This window comes from Schistocerca gregaria, chromosome X (genome assembly GCF_023897955.1).
Source record: "Schistocerca gregaria isolate iqSchGreg1 chromosome X, iqSchGreg1.2, whole genome shotgun sequence".
Classification (NCBI taxonomy): domain Eukaryota; kingdom Metazoa; phylum Arthropoda; class Insecta; order Orthoptera; family Acrididae; genus Schistocerca; species Schistocerca gregaria.
In genome coordinates, this window is record NC_064931.1 from 622,118,928 (window position 1) to 622,136,845 (window position 17,918).

At 41.9% G+C, this 17,918-nt stretch overlaps 1 protein-coding gene across 1 annotated transcript; it reads left to right on the forward strand.

Annotated features, from left to right (window-relative positions):
* Nucleotides 1-1,256: 1,256 nt before the first annotated feature.
* LOC126299327 (uncharacterized) lies at nt 1,257-9,435 on the forward strand. The gene is made up of 2 exons (XM_049991156.1): nt 1,257-1,415; nt 9,046-9,435. Exons 1-2 carry the CDS (start codon nt 1,261-1,263, stop codon nt 9,320-9,322), a joined length of 432 nt encoding a protein of 143 aa, XP_049847113.1. The 5' UTR covers nt 1,257-1,260; the 3' UTR covers nt 9,323-9,435.
* The last annotated feature ends 8,483 nt before the right edge of the window (nt 9,436-17,918 follow it).

Below are 17,918 nucleotides of genomic sequence, written 5' to 3' on the forward strand. Positions count from 1 at the left end.
TGTTTACAATTTGTACAGAAACCAGATGGCAGTTACAAGAGTCGAGGGGCGCGAAAGGGAAAACTGTGGTTGGGAAGGGAGTGAGACAGGGTTGTAAACTATCCCCGATGTTATTCGATCTGTATATTGAGCAAGCAGTAAAGGAAACAAAAGAAAAATTTGGACTAGGAATTAAAATCCATGGAGAAGAAATAAAAACTTTGAGGTTCGCCGATGACATAATTCTGTGAGGGACAGCAAAGGACCTGGAAGAGCAACTGTACGAAATGGACAGTGTCTTGAAAGGAGGATATAAGATGAACCTCAACAAAAGGAAAACGAGGATAATGGAATGTAGTCGAATTAAATCGTGTGAGGCTGAGGCAATTATATTAGCAAAAGAGACGCTTAAAGTAGTAAAGGAGTTTTGTTATTTGGGGACAAAATAACTGAAGATGGTCGAAGTAGAGAGGATATAAAATGTAGACTGGCAATGGCAAGGAAAGCGTTACTGAATAAGAGGAATTTGTTAACATCGAGTATAGATTTAAGTGTCAGGAAGTCGTTTCTGAATGTATTTGTATGGAGTGTAGCTATGTATGGGAGTGAAATGTGGACGATAAATAGTTTAGACAAGAAGAGAATAGAAGCTTTCGAAATGTGGTGCTACAGAAGAATGCTGAAGATTAGTTGGGTAGATCATATAACTAATGAGGAGGTACTGAATAGAATTGGGGACAAGATAAATTTGTGGCACAACTTGACGAGAAGAAGGGATCGGTTGGTAGGACGTATTCTGAGGCATCAAGGGATCACAAATTTAGCATTGGATGCCATCGTGGAGGGTAAAAATCGTAGTGGGAGACCAAGAGATGAATACACTAAACAGATTCAGAAGGATGTAAGTTGCAGTAGGTACTGGAAGATGAAGCAGCTTGCACAGGATAGAGTAGCATGGTGAGCTACATCAAACCAGTCTCTGGACTGAAGACCACAACAACAACAACATATTGCCGTATGGAATTACGTAGTCACAGGAAGCCATGTACCCAAAAAGGTATGAAATATCCTTCCGTTGCATAAGTTACACAAGCAAACAAAAGAGATGGACCTGAGTTGTGTGTGTTGGTGTTTTCAGAACACTAGAAAGTCGAAAAATTCGTACGGAAGCATTGTGTAACGTACAACAGCGAAAGTCTTGTTTCGTTGTTTGATTTTGTGTTATATGTGGCGTCACAATATCCCGTTCATTTTGTTTGCAGTAGGTGGCACTGCAACGCAATGGTCCTGTGTCGTCACAGAGGGAGCGCGTTTAAGCGGCAGAGGTCGCTGCCTTGTCTTGGCACGCAGTCTGCGTCTGTCGTAGTAATGGGGTCCGTGTCCAAGTTTGATATTGTGGGCAACCTTCCACCGGAGATTGGAATATTAATTTTCAGGTGACCTTTATGTTTTACGAATGTAAAAGTGATTACGTGGCGGTATAACTGGCGGTGTGTTGTAAATATTTCCTACCTATTAAGGAACAGAATCTACACGGTAGTTTGCGGTCCCTGGCCCCAGAAGCTTTAATTTCTTTTACATATGTCATAGCTGATAAGAGTTGGAGAATACATCTCGAACTTCCACTTGCCATTTGTTAATGGTTATAAAGCGGATGTAGGAAAGTCTGGTCCTTATCACTTACATAGTGTATTCCATATTAGATGTAGATGAGGTTGCGTTCATTCTAGCATTTTGCGGACAAAGCTTGACATGGAAATGTCCTCCCCATGGACAGCGTATGAATCAATGACACGTAGTGTGTATGTAAGGTTGCAGAGTGTGCATTTGAATTCCCCTTACTGATATGAAAATTTTTGTTTATTTGTATGGTGCTCAAACGCGCTCAGTCATTAAACTAGTTCCTAATTCGTAATTCGTACATTCTGTTCTGTGACTATAAACAAATCTTCGCATGCCGGGAGACAGAACATGCGCTTGTGACGCCGTAAAGGCGGTGGATGTGATATGACATGGCAGTGTAAAACTGCCAATGTTAATACACTGTTTCCGCGATGAAATTAACATTAAAAAATTCAGTGACGTAACAACCGGACTACCTGCGAGGATATGGTGATTTTTTTTTTTTTTGTACGTTAAAATATTAAGAAAATTAAAGGTTACAAGGTATATTAACCGGAAGTAATAATTTGGTAGTACATATGGTCCGTGAAATTCTACGGTAGCTGTGCTCACCAGTGTGGTAAAGAATCAGGCAGCACACCAGAGTATTTATTCTGGTTAATGGGCTAGTGGCAAGTGTTCCCTGCGGCAGTGTTAGCGCTCGATGTGAGGTACGATTGGGATCAAAAGAGGATGTTAACTACTGGTTTCTCACAACCAGTGAGAGCAGTAGGACGACGTACACTGAAGCAAGAGTCGAAGGCATACTAAGACATTTTGTCAATAAACCACACCAGGAAACGTAACATATTCTGTGAAATGGGCAAATATTTTGACAATCAAAATTAATCTTTGCTGTTAGACCTCAACCGTACAGTCTCGTTTATTCGAGACATATTCGGAAAAATGACATTATTTGCGATTGTAACTATCACATTGTGACTTAACAACTTCGAAATTAGTGATGAAATCGAGTAATAATTTGTGAAGGTTAATATTTAGTTTTTAATTGATCCTCTGTGTAGAGACAAGAACTTCAGATGAAACAAAAAAAAAAAAAGAAATCGAAGAAATATTGTCAACCAGGGCCTCTTGAAAAACAATCACTTCAGTTCTTTCTCCGCGGTTGTTTTGAGATCAAATATTTTGCTCTGTCTTGTACCATGCAGCAGTTATTCAATGGCATCCCATCTACCCTGTATAAAACTGGTATGAGCACTTACTGCATGCACCATTATAAGTTCAGTGACATGTTGATAACCCTCGGATCTCAGGCACGTATAGGTAGGAAAACTAATTATGCTTGGCAAAATGTTCTCTTTACTAAGATCCAGCAGAGCAGCATTCGGTCGTTGAGGTGCAACACGAAGAAATTTTAAGAGCCTGTTTGCGTGGCTCTGAACACCAATCTACGTTTTCTTGTCTACTCTGCTTCTACCTGACTCGTCACACACTACAGTGACTCCTCCAGAGTTTAATTTTGTCTGAGGCGCACACTTCAACGCAGACGTCACTACGGAATTCCTGCCACCCACAAGTACCTGAACTACATAATGGTGCGAATTTTGTTTTCTTCCAAGACTCCAAGACCCGTTATGAATGGAACACCTAGAAAAGTGATGGGTTTTGCTGCACTTCCACCCTACACCGATAGCAATATAGCTGTCATTGAGCCGTCACAGCTACTAAATTTACGGTGTGTAGTCATTAATCCATGTGATATGCACCAGCATACTACAATGCAGTGGAATGTTCCATGTAATGGAATCGACATCGGAAGAAATATACGAACAAAACTGCAAACACCCAGCAAGAGTATAGTTTTAGTTTCGGCGCTGGAAATACTTTTCTCAACTGTCATTAGTTATGTGAACGTATCATCCCCTTGGCAAGCTGAAACTACGGCTTTGCTAGCCTATGAGCGGTAGAGAAACATAGTGCCGCTAGCGCTGACCTTGACTTGTCTTTTTGATACCTGTTTTCATCAACGTTTGTAAGTTAAAAGGGATTTAGTTTATTAAATGTTAAACAACATGTTTTAAATTGAATCAAAATTACCAACGTCTCTGGTGTCCCGTTAGTTAATAAATTATATTGAGTAACTGCGATGAATTCGCAGTATTGAATGTGTGTGTGGTGGTGCGGATGGGTTCGTAGCCTCCCTACTGGGATTAAATTTGTTTTGGGATCAAGCAAACACCAGATACTGGTCGGTTTTTATGGATATCATTTTTATCGCTGATGATTACTGCACGAGTTCTGTTTGATAAATATTGCAACTATGACGCTATGTGGTTCGGTTATCAATTAGGCACAAAAAATTGATTATAACTCTGGCATCAGATGGTATATCGTTTAAATCGAGGAATGATCTTTGTATCTACCTGTTTCATTTTTCTGAATGCTACGATTTGCGGTAACGGTGTTCGGTGATGGTCAAATCGATTTCTATGGGAAAATTTGTAAATATGCCCTTCTGTGCGCGGCTCTTCCGTTGCGTGCTGCTGCTAGGTCCGTGTGACAAAATTGAAGTGTTGGATGTTACATTGCTCTTTCTTAAATTACTATGCTTTTTAAATTAAGTTCTTAAATCTTGTTACTAGATTCCAACCTAACCACAACCTCGGAAATCGCGACATACTTGCCATAAATTTGAATATTAAGAGAATTTTGTCAGTTACTATAATTGAAGTAATAACCAGAAAAAAAAACCAAACCAAAAGAAAACGTGAGGACTATAAACTTTGCAGCTTCCGTAAATTTCTTAAATTCCTTATGCAAGCCGGAACACAAAATTCACTGCAATATTTTCGCCAGTGAGCCCGCTTTTTGCAAGCCAATTTATCTAATACTGCATCTAAAGCATTTTACTCCACCTTGTAGCACCACCGAATAGTCACTCCTTTTCCTCAGTATTAACTGGCAGAAAATTTCTTAAGAGGCTTGTTCCGCAATTAAATCTTCACCAGCACACAATCTTAAATCTTTCTGGAAATTAAGGCAGCTGCGTTGGAATACCTAACATCCAAAGAAATCCTGTAATTTTCCGACAAACGTAAAATGAAACAAATAGGAAAATCAGTAACAAACTCAAAATCCATAATATCCACTTCAATAAAAAGTACTGAATTCGTATTTTCCACCGAAAGTATTAATTTAGCGATTCTCATCGGCTGCCATACACTACAACCTGGTTGGCTACGATAGCGGCTTGCGAGCAGCAGCATGCAATGGAACAGCCGTAGACACCATTGACTGCCCTTTAGTCGTAATGTCTCCTTCCTTGAATTACCATTTAGCCTAATAATAAAATGGAGGAACTAAAACCGAATGCTGAAAAGTAATTATGCTCTATATATAATGAAAGTTCAGTTCGTTAGACACACAGCTAAATATCAGTATTGTTAGTCCCGTCGTGCGATAAGCTGCATTGCAAATTTGTCCAATGTTGACGTATCTGAATAACTGTAATTGGTTGGAAATCACATGTTCAGAAGTGCGAAATTGCAGCAAGGATGGCGTGCGCAGGGATTCATGTGTGTTCAGATTACTCCAGGTGGACTACATGAAGTGTGTAGCCTCGTCATTGCTAGGTAATCAGAAACTAATATTTCGTTTGCAGCCCCAAAAAGAAATAATAGCCCAAGAGAATTTCCCCTATTATGCTTAAAGAACGAAGTTCCTGCAGTTCTAAGATGTAAAGGGATACCACCTGTAAAGAACTTCATTTCATAAGCTGGGCAAGTAGGTAGTGAATCAAGACATAAGATTTTAGGCTTTGTTGCATTTCCCCCGTTCGCCTTCCGTGGCACATCTTGTGAAGCCGGCTACCTGCAAAATTTTTTGTAGTTTGAAAGTTGTCTATAGAAAGTATGCTAAAGTGAACAAGCGATTTTTGGAGATGAAAAGAAAGTTGACTACCATACGGGGTTCACAAAGCTGTGTAGTTATGGTTTGGTGACAAATAACCATGTATGTCAGTAAAAGTTTTATATTTATGCAATATTTTGTCACTGCATGTTAATAGGCAACACGTACAATGTGTTTGTATATTAGCTGTTATTTAACTGAGAGGTTGTACACTGTGTTCTGGTTCTATTTTCGAAATGTTTTCTAGAAGGTATCATGAATGATACGACCAACCACGAAATCAGGGAAAAATCCAAATTACGTGGTGTTTTCCCCTAGTCTTACTCGGATTACATGGGCGCCGGCTGTAAATTTTAGTTAAAACAAGAAAACGTTTGGACGCTTGTCATCCACGTGATTTCTGTGTAGTGGAGTGGAAACATTTGTTGTATGGTGCTAGTGGAGAGGTATTCTGTTTTTCGCCGTTCCAGTGGCGATGATTACTCGTGAAGATCTGATACCAAAGACTGAAGTTCGAAGGAACTATGGCTGAGAAGCGCAGTTAGTCAAACCATCCCAAGGGATAAGAGAATATGAAGCTTGAGGTCGAATGTACAAGTAACACTGTATAGAGTATAGTCACTTACTTGTAAAAATGAGTTAGTATTCAAACGTTCCTCTCGCCTCGTTGTAGCACAGAGCGTAATACTTAATCTTGTTTTATTATTATTATTATTATTATTATTATTATTAGTAGTAGTAGTAGTAGTAGTAGTAGTAGTAGTAGTAGTAGAAGAGCCAAAAGCATTGTGGTCTAGTCTGTAACTCGACATTGGTGCTCAGTTACAGGACCTCCTCCTAAGATATAACTCGATAGTGTGTGTAGCAAGTCTGTTGGTTGGTAACTCAGTGTCACTACATCGAACATTCAGTAGCAGATTCTCCATAAAAAGGTCAGTTTGTCATAGTGGGATCATACGAGGTTTGGAACGTCAGTAGTGCCAACTATTTAAAGCTCGTTCAAAATAGATAAGTGTTTCAAAGTTTTACTGACCTTCAGAGTAGTCACCAGCATTGTGTATAACCCGTTGCCAGCTATGTGGAAGTCGTAGGATACTCTCAGCAATGCCAGTTGCGTTGACAGTTCGAGCGGCGCAGTGTATTTTGCGACGAATTTGTAGCAGTTCTGAAGCGAATGCCGTGAAGTTTCCTTCAGTTTAGAAATGGAGTTGAACTCATGAGGGCTTAAGTCAGGGGAGTGTAGTAGGTGGTATTGCACTTGGCAGCCCCATCAGTCAAACAAATCAGTAGCAGCTTGCACTGTCCGTGCCTGAGCATTGTCCTGCAAAATGGTCAGGTCATGGAGAAAGTGTCATCACTTACATCTCTATGCTGTTCATTTTTGGAACACAGCCTACTACCAGCTTAGAGACAGAAGCGACGACACTTTCTGCAGGACCTGACCATCACTTTGCAGGAAAATTCTCAAACACGTACAGTGCAAGCTGTTACTGATCTGACTGATCGTTCTGCAAAGTGCTATACCACCTACTGCACTCCCCTGACGTAAGCCCTCATGAGTTCAACTCGATTTCTAAACTGTAGGAAACACTTCACGGCATTCGCTTTAGACCTGCTACAAATTCGCCGCAAAATACACTGCGCCGCTCGAACTGTCACAACTGGCACTGCTAAGAGTATCCTAAGACTTCCACATCACTGGCAAGGGGTTGTACACAATGATGGTGACTACTTTGAAGATCAGTAAAACTTTGAAACACGTATCTCGTATGTTCGAGCTGTAAATAAATAGTTGCCACTATTAAAGTTCCAACCCTCGTAGTACTGGGTGGCTGAACTTCACGAATTTGGATTTGACGTTAAAAATGTTAATCAGTTGCAAGCGTCCTTCACATCGCAACACCAGCCCTTGGAGAGTTAGCAAGAATATCTTCGGGGATGTGGAAGTGGAGGGAGTGAAGATCGTAGGTAGAAAAGAACAGGAAGTGAAATTGAATGGGGACGTTAGTGACAGTGCAGTGCGAATGATTTAGATTTTTCGGTTTTATGTGAACACGGCAGCCAATCTAATTCAGTAACAAGGATGAAAAACATTAAAACCATCTTGAACTGTAGACTTCTGTCTTTGTGGGCATTACTGATAACGCAGAGCGGCAGGAATTAGACAGTAAATGACACTGAACCTAAAATCCGTGAGTAACGTGAGGCAAAAACCTACAGATACGTGCGTTTGGCCACCAGTTGGACAGTTTAGTGTGTTTAGAACCTTTAAGCTGGGACAAATGCAATAAACAGTGGATGAATCAAGGTTTTTAGTCGCAATTAAAGAGACAGTGGAAAAACCCGTAAGCTCCTGAACACCCGCATACATTTCAGCAATCCACCATACGGTGCGTGGCGGAGGGTACCTCGTACAACTAGCATCTTCTCTCCCTGTTCTACTCCCAAACAGAACGACGGAAAATTGACTGCCTATATGCCTCTGTACGAGCCCTAATCTCTTATCTTTGTTGTCTTTCAGCGAAATGTAAGTTGGCGGAAGTAAAATTGTACTGCGGTCAGCCTCTTATGCTGTTTCCCTAAATTTCTTCAGTAGCGATTCGCGAAAAGAACGTCTCCTTTCCTCTATAGACTGCCACCAGAGTTCCTGAAGCATTTCCGTAAAAATCGCGTGATCAGACCTACCAGTAACAAATCTAGCAGCCCGCCTCTGAATTGCTTCTATGGCCTCCCTCAATCCTACGTGATAGCGATCCCAAACGTTCGAGCAGTACTCAAGAATAGGTCATATTAGTGTTTTATAAGCGGTCTCCTTTACAGATGAACCACATCTTCCCAAAATTCTACCAATGAACCGAAGACGACTGTCCGCCTTCCCCACAACTGCCATTACATCCTAGTCCCACTTCATATCGCTCTGCATTGTTACGACGTGACTGTAGCCAGCGCTACGCTACTAATGGGGTATTCAAACATTAAGGGATTCTTTTTCCTATTCATCTGCATTAATTTACATTTATCTATACTTCGAGTTAGCTGCCACTCCTTACACCAATCACAAATCCTGTCAGTCATCTTGTATCCTCCTACAGTCACTCAGACGACACCTTCCTGTACACCATAGCATCATCAGCAAACAGCCGCACATTGCTATCCACCCTATCCAAAAGATCATTCATGTAGATAGAAAACAGCGAACCTACCACACTGCCCTGGGGCACTCCAGATGATACCCTCACTTCCGATGAACACTCACCATGGAGGAGAACGTACTGTGTTCTGTTAGACGTCTTAGAGCCACTCACATATTTGGCAACCAATTAAAATATCAAAGGTGCTGCATCACAAATAGGTCTGGGGGTGTCATTGCATTCTATCTGTACAGCAGATATATCTTTGTGCACAAGCGAAAGCGCGCACGCCATCGAATTTTAAGCAATCGGGCATGGGTTACACCTTAGATATCTTTCATTTCTTCGATGTTGTTCAATTTAAAGTGCTACAGTGGCTAAAGTCGTGTCATTTGTGCTGCAGGCAGCTGGAAAAAGAGTCGCTGTGGGCCGCGAGTCGTGTGAGCAGACGTTGGGCAGAGCTGTGCAGTTCGGACGTGATGTTGCTGCAGAAGCTTGCCCAGTGGGAGACCCGGCGCCCACGCAACAAAAAAATCCGTAGCCTCAAGGAGTTGCTGAGCATCCAGAAGAAGTTGCTGTGCCTCCAGCGGCTGATGGCTCGTCTGGAGAGATCGTCTGAGTCTCTGGCCAATTTTGATGTCTCCTTCCCTCGACATTTTAATAAAAGAACCGTACAGTGATTTGCCACATATCATTCGCAAAAGTTTCGACATGTTCAGTGAGTCTTGTATGTTGTCTTACTGAGCGAAATTACCATTTACAACATTCCGTTGTTGCAGAGCAATAAACGTATTAAAATATACAAAATTTTCTTTGCTGTTCCTGTCGTAATTTGTAACCATATTTGAGAATTTGGAATACATATTGTTACTTCGGAGGCATTAGAACTGCGTAACAATATAGTTCACTGATAAGATAAACTTTCAAAGATGTATGTAGTATTAGGAAAAGTTCGGAGTAGGCATTAAAATCCATGAAGAAGGAATAAAAAACTTTGAGGTTCGCCGATGACATTTTAATTGTCAGCAAAGGACCTGGAAGAGCAGCTGAACGGAATGGAGTGTCTTGAAAGGAGGATAGAAGATGAAAATCAACAAAAGCAAAACGAGGATAATGGAATGCAGTCGAATCAAGTCGGGTGACGCTGAGGAATTAGGTCAGGAAATGACACTTAAAGTAGTAGAGGAATTTTGTTATTTGGGGAGCAAACTGATGGTCGAAGTAAAGAGGATATAAAATGTAGACTGGTAATGCCAAGGAAAGTTTCTGAAGAAGAGAAATTTAACATCGAGTATTGGTTTAAGTGTCAGGCAGTTATTTCTAAAAATTTTCGCATGGAGTGTAGCCATGTATGGAAGTGAAACATGGACGATAAATAGTTTAGACAAGAAGAAAATTCAAGCTTTCGAAATGTGGTGCTACAGAAGAATGCTGAGAATTCTATGGGTAGGTCACTTAACTAATGAGGTATTGAATATAATTTAGGAGTGTGTGGCACAACTTGACAAGAAGAAAGGACCGGTTGGTAGGACATGTTCTGAGGCATCAAGGGATCACCAATTTAGTACTAGAGGGCAGTGCGGAGGGTAAAAATCGTAGAGGGAGATAGAGATGAATGCACTAAACAGATCCAGAAGGATGTAGGTTGCAGTAGGTACTGGGAGATGAAGCTTACTCAGGATAGAGCAGCATGAAGAGCTGCATCAAACCACTCACAACTGAAAACATGTAGTTGAAGTACAGCTGTCTTGCTAAGATCACCTGGTGTTCAGCGAGAAATTTTGATTACATACAAATTTATTCAATTTACACATAAAATACTTCATAATAGTATAAAAAGCAACATTTCTGCAGGAATAACAAAGCATGTTAAGAAAAACCGGGAACTAGCTTGAGTAAACACTAGATACTACTCAGCAGCCTGCAAAAATGTTCGTTAATTTGAGGGTAATTTAAAATTTCCGTAGGTATTAGGAAATTGGCCAAAACATAGAACTTCAGTCTTAATGTCAGCCTTTGGTTAGAGTAAACGTGGAAACGTAATTGTAGTTTAAGTTCGCTGTCGTTTTCAAACTAGCCACTTCTATTGCAATCGTCTTGTCAATTTTCCGTCGGCCAAGGAAGCTAATCATTATGCACAAAATACCCACCAGCTCTGCATTAGTGGCACACGTTCGTGTGAAACACGTTAAAACACTAGTAACGATATCCCAGGTTTAATACGGACCTTTAATTCAATTTGATGAAGTAAATCTTAACTGAGTATTGCATTGTATGTAGATTTGAACGTGATACACGCTAACGAGTCAGTGGAATTCATAAATATGAAAAAAGTTAGTTCTTGCTTCCGTCATACTTTCTGATCGGGATGATTCGAATAACTGAACGGGTACTGAATCGAATTTCGCAGAAAGTAAATCTATGGTACAGCTAGACAGAAAGAAGGCATCTGTTGATAGGGCACAGAGTTAGACATAAAGGAATCATCAATTTGGTAATGGAAGGAAGGGGGAGGGAAGGAAGTGGTGTAAAAGTGGTAGAGGGACACGTAGGCCTCAATACAACAAATAGTTTCAAACTAAGGTATAGTACAGTAGTTAGCCATAGGATTTCTCAGGGTAGACAAGCGTGGAGAGTTTGGGCTCAAACTTTTCACATGCAAGGTGATAACGCTTTTTAAGCTGCCCATGGAAAGTTAGACATTTGCCACGTAGACGACATGCAAAAAGGAAATCTTCTGATAAAGATCACATTTTTACATGCAAACTACGTCAGCTCTTGAAAGTACTCCGTGCTTACTGGTTAGGAGAGTCACTTTCGTACTGCACATTGTGCGGACATATTTCCGTGCAGGAGAATAACACTTCTAATGTATGACGGAAATTGCTCTATTGTCTAGGGAACAATTCGCATGTCCACGTCAGGAAACGCCCACAGAAAAGTTACGGCAAGAACAACCTCCCCAAGACAGCGCTTCGCGGTCACAATAACATCAAACAAATTGAACGATCACATGAAAAATTTTATGAAGTTAGCCTATATTAGCTGAAACGAAAAAAAAGTACGCGTCAAGGTAAGAAACCCAAAACAATTTCCTGCTGGGTGGGCAGTTGCGATGTGTGCGAATATCTAATAAAGAATATAAATCTATTCTCCTGCGAACCCTTATTTAACAAATAAGAGCGGCGTGCAACAGCTCGATGAAACTTGGATCACGCGCACAGTACTCTTAGAACACAATACAGAACGTAACTGAAGGAAAGATGCAACGACAAAAATACAAATGATAGTTTTGTTCAGATACAGTAGTAACATCGAAGTCACCGCGATCTGAGTGATTGTCCTCTGGACATAAAAAACACGGATCATGCTTCTTAATAGGGCATGTGATAATGACGGACGGCAGAGGATGCTCTGTGACGTGCTCCCGTACTGGCCACAAGGCTGGTGAGTTCTTACTGGAAGTCGTTCCATTCCTCCATCACAGCGGTCGACAGTTGCTGTGAGGACTTTGATGCTTGTGGGCGTGCTGTAATACATATCCTCAACGCTACCCACTTGCGCTCGATGCGAATTAAGTTGGTGGCAGTCTATTCGCTGAATATCCTATCGTTCAAAAAGCTGTTCCATCCGCACTGTTCGATGCGGTCGCGCCCTGTTAGTCAAAAACGAAGTCAGAGCCAAATGCACTCCTGAAAAGACGCACGCGTGGAAGGAGTGGTGTCACAATAACGTTGACTTGTAAGTTCAAAGAAAGTGGCTCTGAGCACTATGGGACTTCACAGCTGAGGTCATCAGTCCCCTAGAACTTAGAACTACTTAAACCTTACTAATCTAAGGACATTACACACAACTATACCCGAGGCAGGATTGGAACTTGCGACCGTGGCAGTCGCGCGGTTCCAGACTGAAGGGACTAGAACCGCTCGTCCACTACGGCAGGCGACTTGTAAGTGTACCGTGTTCAAAGATATGGTTAGTACGCACATGCAAGATTATTCCTGCACCCAAAGTAAAGCCGGGACTACCAAAACGATTATATTCGGCGAAGTTCCCAGGCGCTTTACGTGTTTCCACCACTCGACATACGAGGGTACGTACAGAACCACTGTGCAGACTGAACCTGCTCTCATCCAAGAAGAGCACGCGACTTCCCCCCACCCTTCCCACTTCTTCATGGTTTCGGTCCTTTATGCTGCTGGCACCATCTCAAACGGTGCCGCTGGTGTCAATGGACAACGTACTGATGGTCGGGCAGAGAGACTGCCCCCGTACAGTCTCTGTGCCACTGTGAAGGGTGTGACTGCGTGCCTCGAAGACGTGATAAATATGATAGCAGTTTCAACCGCTGTTTGATGTGGATCCCTTGTTGTTTGCTGCACAAAGTAGCAGTCATCTGCTGCTGCAGCTGACAGTGGTCGATCGCCTCTTCTCGTTGGGCTACAGTGCCTGTAGTTCAGGACGCTCACCATCCATGTGAAACAATGCTCTGAGCCATACCAAACCGTTTCGCTGCACTCACCACCCTTCGTCCTACATCCAGTTTTCTGATTATTCTTCCCCTTGTGAAATTATCCAGATGTTGTCTCCCGACATATTATAAAGGACGGCATCACTGTACACCGTAACTGCTCACTCACTCACTCACTCACTCACTTTTTCCAATTCCTTCGACATCATCGTGTTGCAGGACCAGCACCATTTGGCGCTGTGGTCACGCTAACCTCACTCCACAAGATGTCCAGCTTTCCGTGCATGTTTGGGATAACTCTGCCATCATAATCCCGCACTTTCATCCATTTCCACCGAGTTTGTAAAATAATGTTAGTTTATTTGCATCTTCCGTCAGTTTCGCAGTGTAGTGTATGACTCGGCAAAATCGACTCTTCAAAATACCACTTCAGCACGAGTATGTAGTTAAGCTATTTATCAAGACGTAAGTATAAATTCTTTCCACTGAAGAACTTCATTCATAAACAACCCTTGTCTAAAACTTGAAATTGCTTCTCAGAATTATCTAAAACATCCTGTGTGGCTTAGAACATTTTTTTTTCACTGTAATACTTACTTTTCAACTTACCTGCAAGGAAAACATTTTTCTCTTTGAAACATGTTTCCGTACGGATATTTAACGAGGAATAAGAAGGAATGCTGCTGTAATTACATGTGCGGCACTAGGCTTTTCAGATAAAAAAAATTAAATGAGACAAAACTGCATACAAATGAAGAATTATATTCTTTCACTAGTCCTCTCCGTTTGTTTTGAGCTGCAGTCATATCTAAGTCCGGCCTATCGTCTTCCTTTCCACAGCAACTCAATGTCCGAGGTCTGTTTAAAAAATTCCGGAACGTTCTTAAGTTCGCGCCAATGGTGTGTTGGAGCGAAGTGCGGTTGACATCCCTGCACACGTCCGTGTTTAATATGTAACTGCAGGAAGTTTCATTGTTGTGTGTCAGGTAGTTATTGTTGAATGCTGTCTAGAGTAGAATGTTGTGTCGGACAGTTCGCGAATTTAGATATGGTAGAGACGTAATGCTTCTGCATTAAATTTTGGGTGAAACTCAAGATAACCTTTACAAAGACACTTTTCTTTTCCTTATCTATATAAACGATTTGGGAGACAATATGAGCAGCCGTCTTCGGTTGTTATGATGACGCTGTCGTTTATCGACTAATAAAGACATCAGAAGATCAAAACAAACTGCAAAACGATTTAGAAAAATATCTTAATGGTGCGAAACGTGGCAGTTGACCGTAAATGACGAAAAGTGTGAGGTTAAAATGGTTCAAATGGCTCTGAGCACTATGGGACTTAACATCTGTGGTCATCAGTCCCCTAAAACGTAGAACTACTTAAACCTAACTAACCTAAGGACACCGCACACATACATGTCCAAGGCAGGATTGGAACCTGCGACCGTAGCGGTCACGCGGTTCCAGGCTGAAGCGCCTAGAACCGCACGTCCCCGAACGTGTCATCAGGATTCGCCTTCCCCAGGAATACACTGTTTTTTCCGCAGAACTTCAAGCGATCCTGAAGGCGCTGGAGCAGATACGGTGTACTCAGGGCAAAAACTTTCTAATTTGCTCTGACTCAATGAGCGCATTACAGTCACTGCACAACCTGTAGCCAGCGGAGAAGTTGGAACAGCTGATTTACGACCGACTGTACATCCTCCAACGACAGGGCAAGCAAGTGTCCATTTGCTGGGTGCCAGGGCATGTGGGCATACGGGGAAATGAACAAGCTGATAGAGCTGCCAAGGACGCCTGCAGAGTACCGGAAGTGACAAAATGTTCTATTCCTTTGCAAGGTATGGTTTCTGTGCTGCGGCGGAAGTTTATGCAACCGTGGGAGGAGGAATGGCTGGCGGTGAGGGAAAATAAGCTGCGATTGGTGAAACCCACCATCCAGCCGTGGTGTTCCTCGTGGCGGTCACCTAGGCGTGACGAAGTGACCCTTACACGTCTTCGCATAGGGAACTGTCCCCTTACGCATGCCTTCTTACTACGGCGAGAAGAACCCCCACTGTGTGATGCCTGTGGCGTACGAATCACTGTACGCCACATTTTAGTTGTGTGTGATTTATATCGTTCTGTCAGGGCGGAAGTTAATATTAGTGGGGATCTGCCCTCGATTCTAGCCGATGACGAGGCGAGTGTCAAGAAAGTTTTAAGGTACTGTGATGTTTCTGGGCTTCAGCCAAAAATTTTAGGTTGGAATTTTTAGTGTGTTGCCGAGTGGCTTACCACTCCTTTTATACTTGTAATAGGCCAGTTCCAAACATGTGCTATGTGTTTCATTTTAACCCTTTCACCTACGTTCTCTTGCAGTTACCCTCTTTATCTGCTGCATTCCACTTTGCAACTTGTGGCGTCGCAACTAGTGCGAGCGCACAGTTTTCTATCAAATATTTACTGTGAAATGTAGACAGACTGTAAAGTAGCCATCAGATTAGCATATGTGCTGTAGCGGGCAGATTACCGGTGTCCGTTCGTCTGACGTCACGACCATATGGCATGTCTGTACCGTGAGAATGTAAGACCTGTGCGCTAACTAGCCGCGTGTATAACGTGGAACTTTCATCTTTAATAACTTCTAACTGAGGAACCTGAGGAAATTAAAAGTTAATATACTAGTTTCTGTTATGAATAAAAATAAGTCATCCAAATTTGAGCTTTGAAACCTGCATATTTTGGAAATTAGAAAAATCTTACAGAAAACGCAAATTTCTACAATTTTCGAGTCTAAATAAATACCATTATGTATAGATCACCTTCAGTGACCATCCAACTATGAAACAAAATCACCTTCCGTGCTTTTGTATTTATTTTGAGAATTTTACTTTTAGAAATTCACCTATAACTTTGTTAAAACCATAAATGTTTTGAATTTTTGTGAACAGTTATTTTATATGAGTAGGTGAGAGTGAATGAGTGTGCCTGAGTGAATGAAAGAGGGACATTCGCCATTCTTTGCAAGTGTATAAAATCTAGGTTGGAACTCGCAAGTGTTCAGACGATGTAACCGTGGGAACAGAGTCGCCAGTGGTTCCCCATCTTAGTGAATGTCGGATGTCCAAGAGTGTATGGTATTGTACAAGCAGCCAGAACGTTCGCGAGTATTTAAATAATTTCTGGAAATAAAGTAAAGTCTAGTTTTCCTTTCGGTTTGTTAAATTATACAGTAAATTTTGTGTAACAAGAAATCATGACGTAAATGATTCAGAAGTCATGACTGGTGCGTGCTAGATTTTGGCGCGAGGCGCACCCAAAGAGTTAATTCTGATTGGCTGTGTGATGTGTGAGCCAATGAGATGCGAGGACGGTTAGCAGACTAGGAGAGTGAGTCGCGAGTGGATGTGGAGTCGCGAAGGAACTGGGATCGAGAAGAGACATGCTTGATGTGTCCTCGCGAATAATGTGTAAAATGAAGTCATAAAACGGCTTCATCGGTTCGGTACTGTGCGATTTGAGACTGGAAGAGTCCAGTAACGCGTAGTGTGAGTTTGAGCGAGTTGTGACTTTTCGTTCCGCGAAAGACGCGAGTAACTTTAATAATTAAAAGCGTGGCGGTACTTCGTAAACTTTTACTAAGTGCTTATGGCGAGCATTAACGTTAAAAAACGAACTATTATTGAACATCGACTGCAAACGTGTATGTTAGAAAATCGTCTGTGTTGCAGTTAAGTAAATTCCGTAACTTTGAAAGCTAATTCTGGCGGGGTTTGAGTGTGGATAGAATTGTGAACTGAACTTTCTTCAAACGTAGATTAGCGGGCTGATGATCAGGCTTAAAGACAATAAAGAGCTTAAATAGAATTACCAACTTCGCGTTCTCGTTTGAGTAAACAATTACTACCATTCCAATAACTCAATTTATTTAGGAAGATTGCTCATAGATTGTATTTCAGCAAACATGTATCGCGGCCTCCGGTGAGCGGCTATTAAATTGCAGTTTCTTCAACACTGCTTTTCTGCAATTTTTCCAGTAGCTGCTATCAGGAGAGGCGAGTGCAGCAACTACCTAAGAAACGAGGTAGGTGGATTTTCTTTCAGGGAAAGGAAACTGCGCGATAAGAGCCTGACCCGTCGCAAGTGGTGCATCGGCCGGGAAATAAAAATAGTAAATTCCAGTGAATTTCAAAAAAAGCAGTAGTGACAATTACCGGACAATACAGAAGTGCTCGCTATGTGTAGGAACTGTGTAGCGTACAAATTGATATCGCCACGTGAATAGGAAGGACAGTGAAAGTGTCCGTGAACTGTAATGTGTTGTACGGAACGGAAGAATTTTTCGGTGACTACGCGCCGATTGGAATAGCAGTCTACGACGGCGTCTGGCAGACGACGAGCTACGGAGACTACGCAGAGGCGACGACAGCAGTGGCAGTTGGCAGCGCTGATTCGAGCGGGGGCCCGGAAACTGGTACAGCATTGCAGTGTATGGTGAACGGACCCGCAGTTTCATCTAGCAGCAACGCAGCACGCCGAAGCACAAAGTTAAGTACAGTGCTTTTGAAAACTTTGTGTGTTTGTGGAGTCAAAGTGAGAAAAATGGCTGAGTTTCAACCAAGTGACAAAAAGGCGGAACTAAGTTGTGATAGTGGGATGGAGACAGGGGAAAATGACCCCATGAAATTTAGTTTAGACGTGTCTCAACCCAATTTCAGTAGTAGTTTGACTGATTCATCCTATGTTAATTATAATTTGGAGTCAGATCCAAATATGTCAGTGCCCAGTGAGTTACAGTTACCCATGCCGGTAGTTAATGT

Bases quoted from the DNA above. Each gene is read 5' to 3' on its own strand.
- LOC126299327 (XM_049991156.1), top strand. From the start codon at position 1,261: ATGGTCCTGTGTCGTCACAGAGGGAGCGCGTTTAAGCGGCAGAGGTCG. The intron at 1,416-9,045 runs GTGACCTTTATG...TTTGTGCTGCAG, and splicing joins ATTGGAATATTAATTTTCAG to GCAGCTGGAAAAAGAGTCGC.